Consider the following 18909-nt stretch of genomic DNA (forward strand, 5'->3'; position numbering starts at 1 on the left):
AAACACTTGCAGTTGAATACAATGATATCTGAAATTTTAATCTCTCCATAACAAACGGGCGGATTAGCTCCTTTTTCATTTTTTTTTTTTAAATAGACATCTTGATTTTTTAATAGGTTGTATCATCACACATGGAAGAGAAGCAATCTCATAGCATATAAAGGACAACTCTCATTGCATACGGTAGTTTGTGGTTCGTTGAAGTTTCATGGCAAAGCTTCGAGTGGAAAGGGAACAATTTTATTTAACAGAAATCGCAGACCATTAACACAATCCATGAGCATTGACGAGCTGCATCTACTGCCATCAAGAAAATCGTATGAATACTATCACGACAAATCAAGAAATCGAAAACTAAAACTTCAGAGGCTGAAACCACCAAATGCAATCACGCAAAGAAATTCTCCCAGCATTAGAAACTGAGTCAGATATCATTTTATGATGATGGAGGAAACATGGTTTATCGCAACCCAATCCTCGCCACCATTTTCCCGAACTCTATCACGAAATGTGGCAGGCATAAACACCAGCTCCAGCTCTTTAAGGGTAGTGACATATCTTAGTCCTTGTGGAAGCATCTTCAGTGCATTACAGTCAACAATAGACAGGTGGATGAGACCAGGCATCGCCCCCTCCTCCACCCTCCAATTTTCCAGTGCCCTCAGACCCTGGAGATGCAACCATTGCAGCTGCAAGAAGCCACCTGCAGAGCAGATCATCTCTTTCCCTGCATATGCCCCAAACCTCAAGCGAAGGACTCTAAGGTTTTGCAGCTTCTCCAGCGTTGCCATTGGGTCCACTTCTAGATTAGATCCCTGCAATGTGAGCTTGGTGAGGTTCTGAGGGAATTCATTGCTGTTGGGTAATTGTGGCCTCTTTGACATAGGTCCACTTAGACGCAAAGCATGAAGGTGCTCATGTCCTGATAACGCCGGAATGATGTCGGTGGGGATCAAAGTTCCTCGGAGTGCTAATGAAACTAGAGAACTCAGGTTCTTGAGTGAATTAAACAGCATCATTTCATCTAAATCTGAAACATCAAGGATCGTGAGGTTCTGAAGGTTGGTCAGTTGTGGCAGTTGCTTCTCAATCCATGATCCACCACGTACTTCCTTCAAGGTCTGCAGATTCTTTGCAGCACAGATCTTTCTTGGGATCGGGATCGCGCAAGCCCGGCTAAAGAATACATGCCTTAGTGAACGAATCTTCCAAAATGCATCAGGCAAAGACCTTACAGGAGTCCGCCTTACATCAAGAGTTTGTAGATAGCAAAGATCTCCAATGGATGGTGGAATATCTGACACCCTGGTCCTTCTCAGCCCCAAATATCTCAAATGGATTATGCTTTTGATTTCCTCGGGCAGCTCCTGAAGTGACGCCCCTTCCAGATCAATCACTCTCAGTAACTTCAGACTGTGTAGCCTCAGGTCTACAGGGCCAGTGCTTGCATGCCAATTGAAGCCTACGAGAGTGCGCAGGAATTGAGAAGAAGAATTAAGAGACTCCAGTACATGATCAGCACTGCAGTGGAATAAAGCCACACGGCGTGAAGCACTTGAGGTTGTCTGATCTTCGGTGCTATAAACGTCGGCAAATCGAGCCTCTTTTGCTTCCGATATGCACAATTCACGCAGGAGATCGTGAACTCGGAAGGTCTTAACACCTCCATCAGACCTCCTTTCCACAACTTGAACCACGCACCTCTGGACTAACTCTTCCAAGTAATCTGCCGCTGTTTCTTCTAAAGTTTCCCTCTCTCTTGCCGGAATGAAGCCTTCTGCAGTCCATAACCTAATGAGTTTAGAAGCTCTGATCTCTGAGTCCTCGGGGAAACAACCCAGATAGAGAAAGCATGATTTTAGGTCGTAAGGTAGGTCTTCATAGCTCAAAGCCAGTACATCTAAGCATTGTTTGCCATCTTTGTCTGCCTCCCATTTCAAGCTCTTCTTCACTTTTGACCATACGACAGGATTTTTATCTTTTTTCGATAGCATGCCTCCAAGCACAACAAGAGCAAGAGGCAAACCACCACATCTTTTCACAAGTTCTCGACCCAACATCTCCAAGTTCTCAGGGCAGCTCGTTTTAACATCTTGATTTGGAAAAACCTTCCTAAGAAAGAGTTCCCAGCTCTCCTGTCCATCTAAAAACCTTAACTCATAGGGTGGGGAATCTGGATCGGCAGATTTTGCAACATCTATCAAACGTGAAGTGAAAATGATTCTGCTTCCAATCTTCGCATCTGGAAAGGCTGGCACAATTTTTTTCCATACTTCTGTACTCCATATATCATCCATCACGATCAGATATCTCTTGTCTTTCAAGAACTCATGCAGCTTCTCTTTCAAGTCATCTTCTTCCATCCTATCCAGTTCTTCCTCTGAAATTCCCATAATTTTCCTCATGATGTTCTTGAAAATCTTTGTCCCACTATAGTCCTGAGAAACTGATATCCACGCATATTTCTCAAAGCTTCTCTTGATTTCGCCGGTATTGTAAACCTTTTTAGCAAGTGTAGTCTTGCCCTGACCACCCATTCCAACTATCGAGATCACGCAAAGCCGTGTATTTCTCGGATCGAGTAATTGCTCTACAATTGCTTTCCTGTCATCCTCGAAACCTACAGTATCTGAGTCATCAACATGTGGTAATATCCGCCGCCGCGCTTGCACACTCTCATCTGCATGGCTCCCCCCTGCTCCCCCACTTTCACCTATATTGGCGATGCCATATCGAGCTCTACGATCGGAGATGTCAAGGATCCTTGACTTGATCTCTGAAATATCCAAGCCAATTTTATAGCAAGCTATTAATTCACCGAAGATAAGGGCATACCTAATGACAAGGCCCCCGAAGCCTCTCCGCCTCCGCCGTCTCTCGATCTTGAGCACAAATGTTTCGACGACGTCCTCAGCGTCGCAAGCAACATCTCTGACATCTCTCACCCAATTCTTCGCTCTCTCATCGTTCCCCTTCCGTTTGTTGTCAGCGTCCTTCAAGAAACATTGAATTCCCCGCAATTCATCCTGTATCCACTTGACTTGGCCACGGACTCCATACAAAAATTCGGCTTCTTGGATTAGGAAGTCTCCGAGTTTCTGCACCACAAGAGAAACAACAGCCTCAGCCATTTCTGCTCTCAGTTCTCCTTCCCAAAAGGAAGTGAGATTATAGCTTCAGAAACACATCTAGATCTGCAAGATCTGCTTGCTCTAAAGGCATCCAGCCATGATTGCTGCTACAGCACAGATGGGCCTCCCCTGGATCCCATTTGTCAAGTTGTACATAGAAGTCAAAAGATTTAGTAATCGCAAGTAAATGGTAAACAGCTATATATTTAAACGGTAGTGGTTTGACCAGCACAAGTAATCGCAAGTTGCAATTTAGTAAATTTCTTACGGTCCTTTCCAATCAAATAATAAGTAATCTCAAGTTGCAATTTAGTAAATTTTTTACGTCCTTTTTAATCAAATCTAAGAGTCTATTTGCATTGTTGTTGTTTCTGTATTTTTATTTTTCCACGAGAGTCTATGAATCAAGATGAAGTGGTCCTTGATGACAGGAGAAAACATTCCCTGCAATGAAGTATCATTATTGTTCCTTAATGAAAAATATATTAAGAACAGAAAAAAAAAGTTTTCAAAAGAAGTAAAGATTACAATGACCTTCAAATGTAATTAGAAGGAGATTTAATCTAAGCCCATAGTAAATTTACAAATATGGGAATAATGCATCGAAGTCTCCTCTTTTTTTTTTTCGAATATGAATGTATAGAGGTCATTACAACTTTTAACAAAGGCCAATAAATACTGAAAAAAAAATTATACCTCCATTGTATAAAGCGCGGACCGAGGTGTTGTTTGTTAATTTTATTGTACAATGATTGATTCGAGCGGGACTTGCTAATCGGGTTGGTCGAGCTAGATTCGTGCTAGGCTCAGCTTAAGATGCTACATCATTTTATCAGAAGCGGGATTGGCCTCACTCAGTCTTTGGATCTACCTTCTAGCTTCGAGACCGCTACTTATCCAGTTTCAGGCTTCTAGCCCAAACCTCTGGTTTTGTGGAGTTTCAAAATTTGTCCATCATTTGGGCTTTTTTGGGCAATATAATTCTTAAGAAGTTTACATGTGATGTACCAAGCTAACCTAGACATCACTTCCGCATTTTTACTAGTATAGCCCCGCATTTACGCACAATGGTGCAATAAAGAATTCTAAATATGATTTGACGACAAGCAATTAAGCCCATTTCACCTCAAGTTTGCCTCTACTTTTCTCTTAGAATTTGTAGGACCGTAGCCCCTATGAGGCCTAGCAAGAGAAGCATGAAAAATTGACTTGGTTTAGAATATAGAACGAAGATTGAGAGCCGTTAACATCCCTTCTACTAATTAGCCATGTAGCATCGCTTGCTAAGGTTGAGCTGTGATCAGACTTAGAAAAATAGGCCGACTGTAAAAGAGTTGGTTGATGCGCTATGCAGCAAAAAATTTAAGCATGGAGACTAAGGTATGGTGGTCGGTGGACATTTTTCATCAGAGGTAGACAAGATGAGAGGAGAGGATGGATTCTTTTTGTCCAATGATGGAAAGGCTAGAGAAGGCAAGAAGCTGATAGTTGGCGTGGGGTTGTTAGGTTAAGGGGTGGGGGCCTCATTAGTGGTCAGTGGCCGATGGCCTAATAAGGTAGAGGGTTGTCTAATTGAGGCGAGGAGGCAAGGAGGAGAAGCTAACCCTAACTGTTGGTGCCTAGCAATGAAATGAACCTGAAACCTTAAAAGATATCAAATAGCTCGATCTAATTCAAAAATTTCACCTAATTAGACAAGTCTAGCATGGATCACCATAACTATTTATATAATAGATATAATATTTATTAATTTAAAAAATTGGGGTTTGGGTCGGGTTGTTGCAAACTCGAGCTTGACCTATTTAAAGGATGGGCTTAAATTTTTGGCCTAGTCCAACCCACCAAGCTGAAAAATCAGGCTCAAACCAGTCCAAAAATGTATCCGGCTTGGATGGGCTACCTGACGGTTGAGCAGGTCTAAAGTTCCAGCACAATGATATTTTTGGAAAAAAAAACAATATTTCATTTTATTTTTAGAAGATACATAAAGGGCTTTGTGCCAAGGTCGATCTTTTTTACATGGAGCCGGTTTCGGCAGCGGCCCAGTTTTATAGGAGTTCGGTCAGACCGGCCAAGCCGGTTCTGATAAGTACACTGATTTCCCGTTTGGTGCACGGTTTGCTCAAACTCCTATAAATAGGGGAAAGCGCACCCCTTTTCTTCGCGTCCTATACCTCCTCCTCTTCTTGTTCTAGGGTTTTGCCCGGGCTTAGGGTTCCGCCGGGCAGCCGTTTTCTTCCTCCAAACAACCCGATTTCTCGATTCGGCGCTTCTGATTCGAGTAAAGTTTTCATCTTTAATCTTTCTTTTTCTTTTTCTTTTTTTTTTCGTGTTCGAGGCATTGGATTTAAGAATGGAAGTAATTCTTAAAGTTAGGACTTGAGAGATTTTAGGATCTTGATTCTTTGTAGAAGTCTTGCACGAAGCACCCCGGGCTTTGCTGAAGAACTCCGTGACGACGGAAGCCCCAATGCTGGTGCCAGATAGATTCGCCGTTCCTTGTTGCAGTTCTGTTCACGAATTCCTGCGACCGATCTGTGTCAATGTAACGGCTAAACTTTAGATTTTTTATGATGTTTCTTTCCATCTGTTTGTTATCTTTTGCCTCTCCACACCTTTGGCTTTTTGAGGTTTCGTTCCCCAGTGAGCCTAGTCATGGAGGCATACAGCGAAAACGGCGGGGTTAACGTGGGGGCTTACTCCTTTTTCCATGGTTTTGCCTCTAAAATCTCTCGCCACAACTAGGTGCCCAACAAAAGCTTGGAAATTTGTATTTTTTCGCCAATATCACGTGATGAGCTAAAAAAGATCCGAAACCCTTTTTATTTTTTCCCTTCAAGTGGATATTGTTTGATGCCTCTATAAGTTTCTCTAGTATCTATATTGGCTGTTGATGATATTTTTGCGATCAGGATACGAGGGAAAAAATGGATTGAGTTTTCCCCTTTGTGGAGGGGGTACTATATTTTTCACTTAAAATGCTCTACTCGTGGCAATGGATATAACCTACCTGCGCTTCTGATAATTGTTCATGAAGCATATGAAAAGAATGGTCGAATTCCTTGATATGGGCTGATGCGACAAAATGTGCATATCTTTTTAGGATTTGCTTTTAATTTTCTAGAAAAAATTCAACTGCTAGGATAATGAGGTATTCTATTCTTCTATTTGTTTTAGACTCATTGTGATGCATTGTCTGCGATGAGAATCTAGACAGCTTCAAAAACGCCAGTTCTGCTTCAGAATGATAGAGGAAGCTGTTCTGAGCCTCGGTACATTTTAGATTATCATTGTTTTTTTCTAGTTTTTTCACCTAGGATAGTTGATTTTTTGTTTTCTCACATCCATCTGTTTGAACTGACTTTAGCGGGCTCTGATAGCTGGAATTGTAATTTTCCCAGCTGCCTATGATGATATCTCCAAGTTTATGAGGTGTAGATAGCTTCAAGTCCCTGTTTTACAGGGAGAACCTGCTTGGAGCTGCTACATTCAAATGACATTCAGTGGACTTTTCTGAGGTATTGTTTCTTTTTTGACCATGATGTTATCTTGATGTGTATGAATTATAGTGATTAACAAAGTACATTCGGGCTGTTTCTAAACTCTTATTTCTTTTATGTATTTAATATACTTTTTTTTTAATGAAAAATATTGAGGAGTGATTTCAGCTGGACGTGATGGTAGAAGCATTAGCCTTTTTTGCTTTTTAAACACTCACTTTGAAGTGTATATCTTGTACATAAGTATTTGGTCGTTGAATGGTAAGCCTTTTTTGTGAAACACAAAACTTTTAGCTTTTTGCCACTGCCAATGATGATTTGTCTGCAAAATGGATGTGTTGTGGAACCAAGTCCCTGCTTGCAGGGAGAACCTACTTGGGGAAGCAGCAGTTAACATGACATCAACAGATATTTCTGAGGCATAGAGAATTATATGTTCACCCTTTGAATTTTCTTTGACTTTTCTTTCACTGTTAAGAAATTTTTGGTGATGCTACTTGCAAGCTATGTCTGTAATTCTTATGTACACTATCTATACAACACACTACATGGCATAGGGTACATCTTCAGAATGGAAGGCGAATATACTTTGTGCATAAAACAATCTGCAGCTCTACCTTTCCTCCTAATGTAAAGGCCAACTTACCCTGAACTAAATCCCCAACTCAAGTTTTAGCTCGGTCTGCATGTAATATTTTAAACTTAGGCTACATGTTCCACAGCATTCTGTCTTTTACTGATATGTAACGTTTTAGATTATTTTAAACTCAATATCTTCAAATAATTAGTGGTGCTCCCAAGATTGATAAGGTTTTGAAACAATAATATTTGATAATTAATCTTTTTGCTTCTTGAGTTACAAAAATATAGGGATTATTCTTACTTGTATTTTGCTTTTAACTAATCATAGGACATGTTTCTTCTATTTGGCTATAGTTGATATTGGAGGTTCTACATTGTTCCCATGTCTAAGTAAATCTTTTCATTCTGAGGTTATCATTGGACTAACATGTCGACACTTCAGCTTTTTTGCTTCTCTACATTTTTTTGGTGGAGCTTATTGATGGAATATGTGAACCTTATTGTTTTGTTGTATGCTTTATTGGTCGCGTTCTCTATGATGTTGAATTTTGTCCTTAAGGTCTCTCTCTCTCTCTCTCTCTCTCAGTATAGAGCTTATCCCTTCTTTTCCCTCTTGATTTTTAGGTTTTTCTCCGTTTTCTCCTGATATTATGTGGTAGATTTTATAATGATGGTTAGGATTTGCGCTACATGTACCAAGGTTAGGGTTTTGGGTTGCCCTGGTCTTGAAGTTGCCAGATCTGGCTGTAGCTATATGAATCAAGAGAAGAGGGAAGAAAACTGGTCGGCTTGTCCTCCTTATTGTTGGCAACCCGCTTACCAAGCTTCCCACATTAATCGGTTCTTAAAAAGTAGCTTCCTATTTTATTCTTTTTTATTTTTTGTGAGAAGGGCAGAAGAAGGATATGGTGCATGTGTTAGCCATTTTTAGAGGACCTTCTCACACAGCAAGAGCTATCCATTTTCTTTGATTTTTTAATGTTTTTATTAATTTTTCAAAGTGATGATAGCTCGGCCATTATCCAGGCAAGCTGCTTTTTAACGGCTGCAGATTGTGTCATCAATGCCTACATTTGATCTAATTTTCTTTTAATCTGTCGCTCTATTGGTCCATGCTGTTCTCTATAATCTGCAATTATATTTTTGCTCTTATTTTCACTCTATTTGTTTTTTGAGGAAATATTTGTACTTTTATATTGATTTATTAGTTTGTATCGTTTAATTTTTTAATTACTTTTTTGGTTGTGTATTGCTATGAAACATTTTGGTGCTTCTATGTTTTGGACTTCACACCTAAGTGCAACCAGTTTGATCTGGGATTATGGCTGATATGCCACCCATCAAATTAGAAAGAGGTTGCAGAGCTTAATTACTGTAGAAAGAGCTTTATAAAGATTTTAAGTAGGTGTTAGATTTGTCTTTACCCTGTTGCTGATCATCAGAAAGATTGAAAACATATGGTCCTGGTATTTTGGATTGGGCTTTCAATCTCAGGATCGAAATGACACAAAGTCTTGTACTGCAGCAAATTCTTGAATTGTCAACATGATATCACTGATATACTGGGACAACTCATTGTTGCTTACTGGGTGACAAGGACCAGAGTTTATTAGTCTTTATTAACATCTTGTAAGGACTGAAAACCAAGTGTGACTTTTTATTATGCAGATCTTTCCTTTGTGATTGCAGTGAAGATTTATATATAGATATAGCCTAAAGTTACTTGAATGTCTGCAAGCCTCCAATTCTTTCTAATTGTAGCCATGTTGAGAGCTTGTAAACATTTGATTTATTTATTAAATGAATTTTAGCTTGTATTTACAAGATATGGTGTTGGCCACAAAGTTGGCTGGTTGGTTGCCTTTGCTCTGGATATAGAAGTTGCGGAGCGAATGGGATAATTGGTTGGTTGTTTGCCTTGCCCCAGAAGATGTGGATTGAAATACCAACTTGAACAATGCCTTTCTAGAAAGGATGTTGGATTGAATGGAAACAGTGATTTATTAATGGCAGAAGTTAGCCGTGCGAGTCACCACGGAAAGAAAATTTTGAATCTTTGATCTCAGAAACCCTGACAGCATGCAATCTAGCTGCATAGCTGCTCTTCAAAGGTGCCTCCCACTGTGTAACAGACCCTGAGAGCGAAACTTTTATGCGATTAGTTTAAAATTCCACACATTTCCTTTTGTTGTGTTTCCCATGGTAAATTGAATTTGATTGGTTTAACATCAAGGCGACATGTGTATGTTGTGAATCCGCTGGGCTGAACTGACCCATTTTGGTGGCTATGTCCGCGGTTGACCCGTTGTTAATGAAGTACATAAAGATCTAAAAGTAATGGAAATTAAATTAATAAATATAAAAACAGACCCTATAATTAATTTTAATGTCAATATATAATAAAAAGAGCTTACTTCTTTTTTTCAAAACTTGGCATGTTTATTTGATAACAATTTGTATCACAATTATATAATTATAAAGGTTAAACTGAATTTATTTAATTTATTTCAGTTAATTATATAATCTTGATCAAAAATTTTTTTAACAAGGCTGTACAATGCATATGTGTAGCACCAATGTGTTAGAAACATTTAATTATAAAATTATAAGTTACAACGGTATATAATAGTATTGATAATTAAGGCCTTGTTTGAGGAGCTTTTAGAGGGGCAAAACGTATTTTCTGATCCTTGAAAAGTATTTTTGGATGAAAAAGAATGTTTGATAAAAATTTTGAAAAATTATTTCAGCTTTTTCAGAAAGCTGAAAACTACTTTTTAGATGAAGCTCAATTTAGTTGTTATGCCCAACCTATAGAAGTTTTAGTTATTAAAATATTAAAGCTGTTGTAGGTATGTAAAAATTGGATTAAGGTTTTTACTATCTTTTTGTTATAATAAAAATTGATTAAAAATAGTTGGTATAAAATATAGTTATTAATTTTGATGTGACCCTACCTAAAAATATTAGTGGGGGTTCAATGGGTCGGCTGTGACCCACCATGGGTTTTAAAACATTTCTTCATTTTAAGTAGTTGTTTGTGAATATCCTGAAATAAGGTTTTACAAAAGTTTGCTGCACTGGTTTAGTGTTTTTGTTTGTTCTTATGAAGTATATGTTTGAAAAATTGAGTCATTGCCACCAAGGTAGTAGCCTAGTGGTAAGGGGGCGATAATTCCGTCCAAGTTGTCCGGGTTTGAAACGCACGGGCGTCGATTAAATTAGGGAACTAGATGCCCCACGCCCGGATGTCTTGCTGGTGGTCATGCTTTCCTTCCACTTGTACCAAGGTGGCGCTGGGGTGACGTACCTACACGTGTGGCGGTGAGCCCACGGGTCGGAAAAGGCACGCGAAACCTGCGACTTGTATCGAACATTTTCTGGTGGAAGGGGGGTCCAGTGGGGGCTGCTATGCGGGTGGGCTGGTCTCTCCCTCTCCCCTCCTATTTTTCTACCAAAAAAAAAATTGAGTCATTGCCTAAGGAAGTTAATAAAAGTCCTTGAGAGATGTGCAGCGTTGATGAACACCGACAGCAACTGTACCTTGTCAAGCATGTCATTTATTTGTATGATTTAATTTGAGAAAGTGAATACTGGTTAAATAAGAAATCGGAACTTCGGCGAAGAGAGAGAATTAGAATTGGCTTTGAACTGAATCCAACTTGAATCTAACTCGGACCCATCCTGATCCAATTTTTTTGGATTGGGATCGAGTTATACATAAATTCGATCCAATCTGAATGATATGTTGAATCAAAAATTATAGCTATGAATTGGATCTGATCCAATTTTTTATTAGGTTGGATATGAATAAAGAACAAGGTTGGACCCGGTTATTTATGGTCCCACCCGTTTGAACCCAAAGGATGATATCCCTCTTGTGATGATACAGGGAGGTAATTGGACTATCCCGCTGGTAAAAGATGATTTGGCAAGATAAAGGAAGGAATAAGGGTTATCCCGAGCTCCAAGCAGCTTCCGCGAGTCCAACCGATCGACCACGCCGCTTGTATGTCCTCGCCACTCTGAAAAATCCCGAGCTCCAAGCAGCTTCTTTCTATCCTCTTCCAGGAAATGGAGCTCGTCGTTAACTCCGCTCTTCACCTCCTCCCCTCTCGCTCTCGTCCTTCGCTTCTTTCCTCTTCTTCTACGGAGATGCCGTCGTCCAAGAATCTCAAGCCCGCATCCTCTCCGAAGCTCGCCTCTTCCCGCCATTCCTTCCCGTGCGTCTCCTCCTCTCCCTCGCAAAATTCGAGGCCGTTCGTCGTCTCTGCCAACGCCGTCGCGGTCCAGCACGCGGAGAGGGATCGGTTTCCGGCCGACGTCCGGGTCACGGAGACGAAAGAGCCTCGCTCCAGTGTTGGCTCCTCTTTTCTCCCTCTCTTCCGTCCTCTTATTTCTTTTAAAAGGATTTTAATGTCCACTGCTAATTTGTCTGTATTAGAATTCAATTGTGTGTCATATTAAGACAGGTCGACGGATTAATGTTGCATTAGGACTTGCCTTGAGCTGTCCTTTCGTGTTAATTGGTTAGAGTTTTAGCTTTTATGCCTTGAATTCTCTATCCAGCCTGAACTTATTTCACTCCGAGGTTGGATTCATGTAATCTTAAGACGTTTGTGATGGATTTTTAGGCATATTGATGGTGAACTGATAGTAAGAAATTTCGGAAATTTCAGAACAAGAATCCTGCCACATGATCAGTACCGCAAGAAAAGACAAATATGTCTACTAGAAATAACAGGATATATATACGCGCGCGCATACATGCATACTTATATACACACATATACATACATACTTATATACGTGATTCTTGAGTATCTCAAAATATAAAGATCAACCCCATTCGTTAGTTAGCAGTTGAGTGAAGCAGAAATTGATTACAGGATTCAAATTACCTTTCTACAAGATTTTTGAATTGTAAACAAAGGGCAATCATTTTTCCTACAAACATGCAAGAACAAGCATTTATAGGTGGATACAATGATATCTGAAATTTTAATCTCTCACTAGTAAATGGTCGCTTAACTCCTTTTACATTAAAAAGAAGAGGACATCTTGATTTTTAAGTGGTGGTTTCATCGCGCATGGAAGAGAAGGAATCCCATAATATAAAAGACAACTATTTCACCGCATGCAATAGTTTGTTGTTCTTTAAAGTTTCATCGTAAAGCTTCAAGTGCAAAGGGAGAAATTTTATTTAACAAAAACTACAGTACTCCATCAACAAAATACATGAGCATTAGCAATGTATTTACTTCTATAAAGAAAATCCAATGAATATTGTTAAAATATTTGAAGAAGAAGAGAAAAACAAAATAAAGAGCACTTTATATTTCTGTTCCATTATACTCGGTACATCTCAAAGGTTATGTACATTCGTGTACAGACTCCATATAAGCAAAAATAATATAGGCTGATATTGTAATGTCCGAGCCCAATGCTAACTGGGCCCAATAATTTTAAAGTCCAGTTTACTGGTATTTGGGCTAGGTTGTTAGTGGGCCATATTGGGCTAATAATATGGAATAATACTGACCGATATAGAATCACGCTAATAAAGAAAAAATAATATAGGTTAATATAGGTTGTTACTTAATTTCTAAAATTATGCTAACAAATACTATCTCACGACAAACCATGAAATCAAAAATCAGAACTCAAGATGCTGAAACAACAAGGTCACCACCAAATACAGTCACGAAAGATATTCTTCGAGCATTAGAAACCGAGTCAGGTATCATATATGATGATGGAGCGAACATGGCTTATTGCATCCCAATCTTCACCATCATTTTCCCGAAGTCTATCACGAAATACTGCAGGCATACGCAGCACCTCCAGCTCTTTAAGGGTATTGACATATCTTCCAGTACCTCACAGTCACTAATAGACGAGTGGATGAGAGCAGGCATCGCCCCCTGCTCCACCCCTCAATTTTTCAGAGGATCTGCAACTGTTGCAGCTTCAAGAAGCCACCTGTAGAGCAAACCACCAAAGAAAATGATAAAGTTTGCTTTGCGTCCCCTCGGAGGCATGCAGCGACACGCTTCTCATTATAAGCAGAGACGGTTGGTTTTGCATCGCTTTCCCTGCATATGCCCCCCTCCATAATCTAAGAACTCTTGAGGTTTTGCAGCTTCTCTAGAGTTGTCATTAGGTCCACTTCTAGGGCAGACTCCTGCTGTTATAATCATTGTAGGACCATTGATTGATTTGGTTGAGCATCGTTGAGCTTCAATTGCCTTTTCTCTGAGATCTGTCCTCACTGCGGATGTCTTCACCAAAGCTCATCTTTCCAGCATTTTTCGATCTCTTATTTCTAAACTCAAGTTGGTGTCCACTTTACCATCTTGAGTTTGAGGGGAATGTTAGAAACATTGTAGAACCATTGGTTAATTTGTGATTGATTGTGTCAAATATAGTTGGCCTTCATAAAGTCTGATCGTGCCAAACATAGTCGACCTTACCAAACTTCGTCAGCCTCCTATACTATATAAAGGCTGCTCCTATACATTGTAAAGACAAGCAGAAATACAATTCTCTTCTCTCATTCTTCTTTTTTCAACATCGTATCAGAGCCACCGATTACGTAACCTGCTGCCTTCATCTCTTCTGCCTTTGCAGTGATTATCGCCGTCGCACGTAGATTTTTTGTTTCTCCTGCCTCGTTTAGGAGGGGGGTAGCCCGGGCTCTAGCTTCAGCGGCTTTTAAAGTTTCCTTCTTTTTATCGAGATCTTAATAAAATCTTAGCCTTCTTACTTTCTTCCATTTACCCTTTAATTGTTTTTTTGTTATTTTTTCATGATTTTTTGTTTGACTTTTGATCGGAAAGTGATGCCATCCCACTTGAATGCTAAGAAGTTAGTGTAGATAGACATCCCCCCTTCAGATCTCCACCTTCCTCGTCTGCCGGAAGAAGGCCCTCGCCTCGCCGGAGGTCCGCCGCAAGGTCCCCATCGACGAGTCCTCCGACTTCGCCGCCATTGCCGGCGAGCGCAACTATTTCGACCTCGCCCTCCGATCCACCGGCTACGGCTCCCGCTACTAGGGGGTCTACGGCCGGTGAAGTGCAATCTAGACCGCTACGTCGTGGAGGACATCATGGAGGCCGGTGCCCCTCTTCACTTCGGTCTCGAGGCTGGATCCAAGCCAGAGCTCCTCCTTGCCATGAGCTGCCTCCTTCGAGGAAGCCCCGAGGCCTTCCTCATCTGCAACAGTTACAAGGACGCGGAGTACGTCGATCTCGCCCTTACGACCAGGGCTTTGGTCCCAAGAAGCGTGGCCCCAAGGACACCGCCAACGACGACGACGACAGATTCGTCGACGACACCGGTGCTGGTGGGGTGCAACTACCCGGGGACGAAGGCGGAGTTGAAGGGTTGCATCAACGAGATGCGGCGGATGCATCGCTGCCTGGTGGAGCCCTACGGCTTTGCAGAGCAGCACATCGATGGGCTCATCGACACCGACGAGTTCTACCCCCAGCCCACGGGAGCCAACATCAATGGCGTGCGGCGGATGCATCGCTGCCTGGTGGAGCACTACGGCTTTGCGGAGGAGGACATCGCCGTCCTCGTCGACACCGACGAGTCCTACCCCCAGCCCATGGGAGCCAACATCCATTGCGCCGTCGCCAAGCTCATCACCTCTGCCCGCCCCGGCAACTACCTCTTCTTCCACTACAGCGGCCACGGCACCGCCTCCCCGCTGAGACCGGCGAAGACGACGACACCGGCTACGACGAGTGCATCGTCTCCTGCGACATGAAGCTCATCACCGATGATGATTTCAGAGAGTTCGTTGACAAAGTCCCGGAGGGCTGCCGGATCACCATCATGTCGGATTCCTGCCAGAGCGGTGGCCTAATTGATGAATCAAAGGAGCAAATAGCTGGCTTTAGCTTCAAGGCCTTCTTGAAACAAGTCCATGAGGCTTTCAAATCCATGGTCTCAGACGACGTCGTCTTCGTGGACTCGGACCCTTGCCACTCCTTCCAGGCCATCCGTGAGCAGATCTTGGACTTCCCTCGGCATGCCCACTCGATGGTAAACTTGGTAGGCGCGGTTCTGCTCCAAACCCAAAAGGACTAGATGAGCATGGAGTATCATACCACATTGTACCATCAAAAGCTTAGCGAAGATAAACTTGATAGGGGCGGTCCCGCTCTAAACCCAAGAGGACCAGGTGACATAAAGCAGCATGCCACACCGTACCGTCAGAAGCTTGGCGAATGTAAACTTGGTAGGCGCGGTCCGGATCCAAACTCCAGAGGACTAGGTGAGCATAGAGCAGTACACCACACAGTACCGTCAGAAGCTTGGCGAAGGTAAACTCGGCAGGCACGGTAGCGCTTCAAACCCCAGCAGCATGGCGCTACACCATCTCGTCAGAAGCTTGGCGAATGTAAACTTGGCAGGTGCGGTTCTGCTCCAAACCTAAACAGCGCGTCACACCATCTTATCAGAAGCTTGGTAAAGGTAAACTTGGCAGGCACGGTCCCACTCTAAAAGTAGTGCGCCACACCATCTCGTCAGAAACTTGACGAAGGTAAACTCGGCGAGCACGGTCTCGCTCCAAACTCCAGTAGTGCGTTACACTATCTCATTAGAAACTTGGCGAAGGTAAAATCGGCAGGCACTATTCCACTCCAAACTCCAGCAGCAGCGCGCCACACTGTCTCGTCAGAAATTTGGCGAAGGTAAACTTGGTAGGAGAAGTCCCGCTCTCGATCATGGAGGCATACATCTACATGGCGCCGCCCCAGTCCTCAATCTCTAGTTTTATATGCTACTCCCGACTTCTTCATCATCTAGTTCAAGGTCTCTTGCTCTTCTTCTATGGTGCTTTCGTCTACGAGCATCGTTGAACTTCAGTTGTCTTCTCTTTGAGATCCGTCTTCACTGCGGACGTCTACACCAAAGCTCATCCTCCTGGCGTCTTTTGATCTTTTGTTTCCAAACTCAAGTTGGTGTCCACTTTACCACTTTGAGTTTGAGAAGGGATGTTAGAATCATTGTAGGACCATTGATTGATTGTGCCAAATATAATCTGCCTCCATAAAGACTGATTGTGCCAAATTTAGTCGGCCCTACGAAACTTCATCCTTGATTAATTTGTGATTGATTATGCCAAACATAGTCAGCCCAATCAAACTTCGTCAGCCTCCTAATACTATATAAAGGCTGCTTCTATATATTGTAAAGACGGGCAGAACTATAATTCTCTTCCCCCATTCTTCTTTTTTGAACACCTGCAATATGAGCTTGGTGAGGTTCTGAGGGAATTCATTGCTGCTGGGTAGTTGTTGCCTCTTTGACAAAAGTCCATTTAGATGCGAAACATGAAGGTGCTCATGTCCTGATAAGGCCGGAATGATGTCGGTGGGGATAGGCTATCCTTTGACTCTGAATGATGTCGGTGGCAACTCAGATATGCTTTTGCTTTTCCTTATTCTTTTTCTTTTCTTTTTTGGAGGGGGTACCATACTTCTGTCACTTAAAGTACTCTACTCTTGGCAATTGTTATAACCTACTTGCGCTTCTGATAATTATGCATGATGCACATGGAAAGAATGGTTGAATTTCCCGATGCAACAAAATTATGTGCATATCTTTTTAGGATATGCTTATAATTTTCTAGAAAAAAATTCAAATGCTAGGATGATGAGATGTTCTATTGTTCTATTTGATGAGCATCTAGACAGCTTCAAAACGCCAGTTCTGCTTTAGAAAATTCATGACAGAAGAAGCTGATAAAAAAATCTGAGCCTCGGTACATTGTGGACTTACCACTGTTTTTTTGTAGTTCTTCACCTAGGATAGCTGTATTTTTGTGGACTTGTCACTGTTTTCTGTAGTTCTTCACCTAGGATAGCTGTTTTTTTTTTCTTCACTTCAATTTATTTGAACTGACTTTAGCGGTCTCTGAGAACTGGAATGGTATTTTTGCCAGCCGCCTATGATGATATGTTCAAGTTTATCAGGTGTAGGTAGCTTCAAATCCCTGTTTTACAGGGAGAACCTACTTGGAGCTGCTACATTCAAATGGCATCAGTGGACTTTTCTGAGGCATTGTTTCTTTTTTGATCACGACGTTATCTTGCCATATATGAATTGTAGTGATTAGCAAAGTACATTCAGGCCGTTTCTAAACTCTTATTTCTTTTATGTGTTTAGCGTACGATTTTTTTAATGAAAAATGTTGAGGAGTGATTTCTTTTGTTTTGGTTGTAAAGAATGTCGAGGGGCGATTTCAGCTGGTCATGATGGTAGAAGCATAACCCTTTTTTGCTTTATCAACGCTTACTTTGAAGTATATATCTTGTACAAAAATATTTGGTTGTTGAATGGTAAGCCTTTTTCGTGAAAACAAGAGTTTTTAGCCTTTCCCATATATAAAGCATCAGGTTTTTGCCACTGCCAATGATGATTTGTCTGCAAAATGGATGTGCTGCGGAACCAAGTCCCTGCTTGCAGGGAGAACCTACTTGGGGAAGCAGCAGTAATTAGCATGACATCAACATGCAGATACTTCTGAGGCAAAGAGATCTATATATTCACCCTTTGAATTTTCTTTGAATTTACTGTCACTGTTAAGAATTTTTTTGCAGATGCTTCTTGCTAGCTATGCCTGCATTTTTAAAGATGAAATATTTAAATAATGAAATGGGGATGTTTGGGATAGGAAAGAAGCCAATGAGAAGAGCCTGGTTGGTGGGGTTACAAAATCTTTTGAAGAGCCTGGTTCAGATCATGTCAGGTTAGACAAGATAGGTTCGGAATTGCCCAAATATCTCTGAACCTGATCCTGATAATTCCATAGCTACTGGAACAATTGAGGGTACAAAACAATTGGAATATGCCTACGTGCGAGAGAAGTTTGCGGAACCTGATCCTGATGAGTGTGTCAAAGAAATGGTTTTGAGAACTGGCAGCAGGATGGAACCTTGCGCTCAAGGAATACGTCTTCAATCAAGGCAGCTGAAACTTTGAGGACCGAGCCTGATCCACATGACGACATGGGCGCATTGGCCGGCCAAGAAGTACAAAGAATCGAAGAGCCTGTAGCTGCTATTTGTGCACGTCTTCAGAGGGCCGTTGACATTTTATTTACTTATTTATTTGTACGTTTATTTGTATTTGTCTGCGATCTGCAGTAAGATTTGTTTGGTATAATTTATGCTGATTTATTGCCGAATAACTGCATTGGAAGTTCTCTTTCTTGTTGACTTCTCGAAGAAGTCATAACAGATGAACTTGCGCGAGCTGAAACTTAATGCCGTTGAAAAGAAATGATCCTGGCTTGCTGTGGCTTGCTTGCGCGAGCTGAAACTTAATGCCGTTGAAAAGAAATGATCCTGGCTTGCTGTGGCTTGCAGAACTTACATGGTGATCATTAAATTAAGATCACATCAATTCTTAAACAAAACATATGCTGTGGATACCAAGGCATGTCTGTGCACGTGCTGTGGTGGTAATTGCATGTATAAACTGATTCATTGGATTTGGAAATGGTATGAAAGTAAATTATGAAATTGCATATTTGCATTTGTTTTTTCACTAGGTTATAACACAGAATCATGAAAAGGAGCTTCACGGGAGCTGGTTGCAGTGTTCCCTAGTTGTTAATAGGGAATAATCGGGAAAAAAATAACTCGAGAAAGTATGGTTGAGAGGGTTGAAGGCTTGCA

General features: G+C 41.4%; 1 protein-coding gene, 1 long non-coding RNA gene, 7 other non-coding genes and 2 pseudogenes across 9 annotated transcripts; 10 read left to right on the forward strand and 1 right to left on the reverse strand.

The window, feature by feature from the left end:
- Window positions 1-409: 409 nt before the first annotated feature.
- Window positions 410-3255, reverse strand: LOC120105351 (putative disease resistance protein At1g50180). The gene has a single exon (XM_039117717.2). The coding sequence runs from the start codon at window positions 3129-3131 to the stop codon at window positions 432-434; it is 2700 nt and encodes an 899-aa protein (XP_038973645.1). The 5' UTR covers window positions 3132-3255; the 3' UTR covers window positions 410-431.
- A 2004-nt stretch (window positions 3256-5259) lies between these two features.
- LOC103696878 (uncharacterized) lies at window positions 5260-9037 on the forward strand. The gene is made up of 2 exons (XR_015975209.1): window positions 5260-5412; window positions 5543-9037. It is a non-coding gene; the product is annotated as an uncharacterized LOC103696878 (long non-coding RNA).
- Window positions 5548-5691, forward strand: LOC120108153 (small nucleolar RNA snoR134). Its single transcript, XR_005509641.2, has one exon. It is a non-coding gene; the product is annotated as a small nucleolar RNA snoR134 (small nucleolar RNA).
- On the forward strand, window positions 6122-6206 carry LOC120108151 (small nucleolar RNA U36a). The gene has a single exon (XR_005509639.1). It is a non-coding gene; the product is annotated as a small nucleolar RNA U36a (small nucleolar RNA).
- LOC120108155 (small nucleolar RNA Z278) lies at window positions 6535-6651 on the forward strand. The gene has a single exon (XR_005509643.2). It is a non-coding gene; the product is annotated as a small nucleolar RNA Z278 (small nucleolar RNA).
- LOC120108145 (small nucleolar RNA Z278) lies at window positions 6938-7052 on the forward strand. The gene has a single exon (XR_005509633.1). It is a non-coding gene; the product is annotated as a small nucleolar RNA Z278 (small nucleolar RNA).
- On the forward strand, window positions 7955-8049 carry LOC120108147 (small nucleolar RNA snoR109). Its single transcript, XR_005509635.1, has one exon. It is a non-coding gene; the product is annotated as a small nucleolar RNA snoR109 (small nucleolar RNA).
- Window positions 9038-14304: 5267 nt separating the features above from the next.
- Window positions 14305-16253, forward strand: LOC148714631 (metacaspase-5-like; annotated as a pseudogene).
- A 644-nt stretch (window positions 16254-16897) lies between these two features.
- On the forward strand, window positions 16898-16987 carry LOC113461255 (small nucleolar RNA Z223). The gene has a single exon (XR_003383406.1). It is a non-coding gene; the product is annotated as a small nucleolar RNA Z223 (small nucleolar RNA).
- A 186-nt stretch (window positions 16988-17173) lies between these two features.
- On the forward strand, window positions 17174-17289 carry LOC113461265 (small nucleolar RNA Z278). Its single transcript, XR_003383416.1, has one exon. It is a non-coding gene; the product is annotated as a small nucleolar RNA Z278 (small nucleolar RNA).
- Window positions 17290-17637: 348 nt separating this feature from the next.
- Window positions 17638-17759, forward strand: LOC120105357 (small nucleolar RNA Z278; annotated as a pseudogene).
- The last annotated feature ends 1150 nt before the right edge of the window (window positions 17760-18909 follow it).

The sequence above is a fragment of the Phoenix dactylifera genome, chromosome 2 (genome assembly GCF_051530095.1).
Source record: "Phoenix dactylifera cultivar Ajwa chromosome 2, Ajwa_hap1_PhDact_Kaust_v1.1, whole genome shotgun sequence".
Lineage (NCBI taxonomy): Eukaryota > Viridiplantae > Streptophyta > Magnoliopsida > Arecales > Arecaceae > Phoenix > Phoenix dactylifera.

Coding starts and splice junctions, on each gene's coding strand:
- LOC120105351 (XM_039117717.2), bottom strand. CDS start 3,131: ATGGCTGAGGCTGTTGTTTCTCTTGTGGTGCAGAAACTCGGAGACTTC.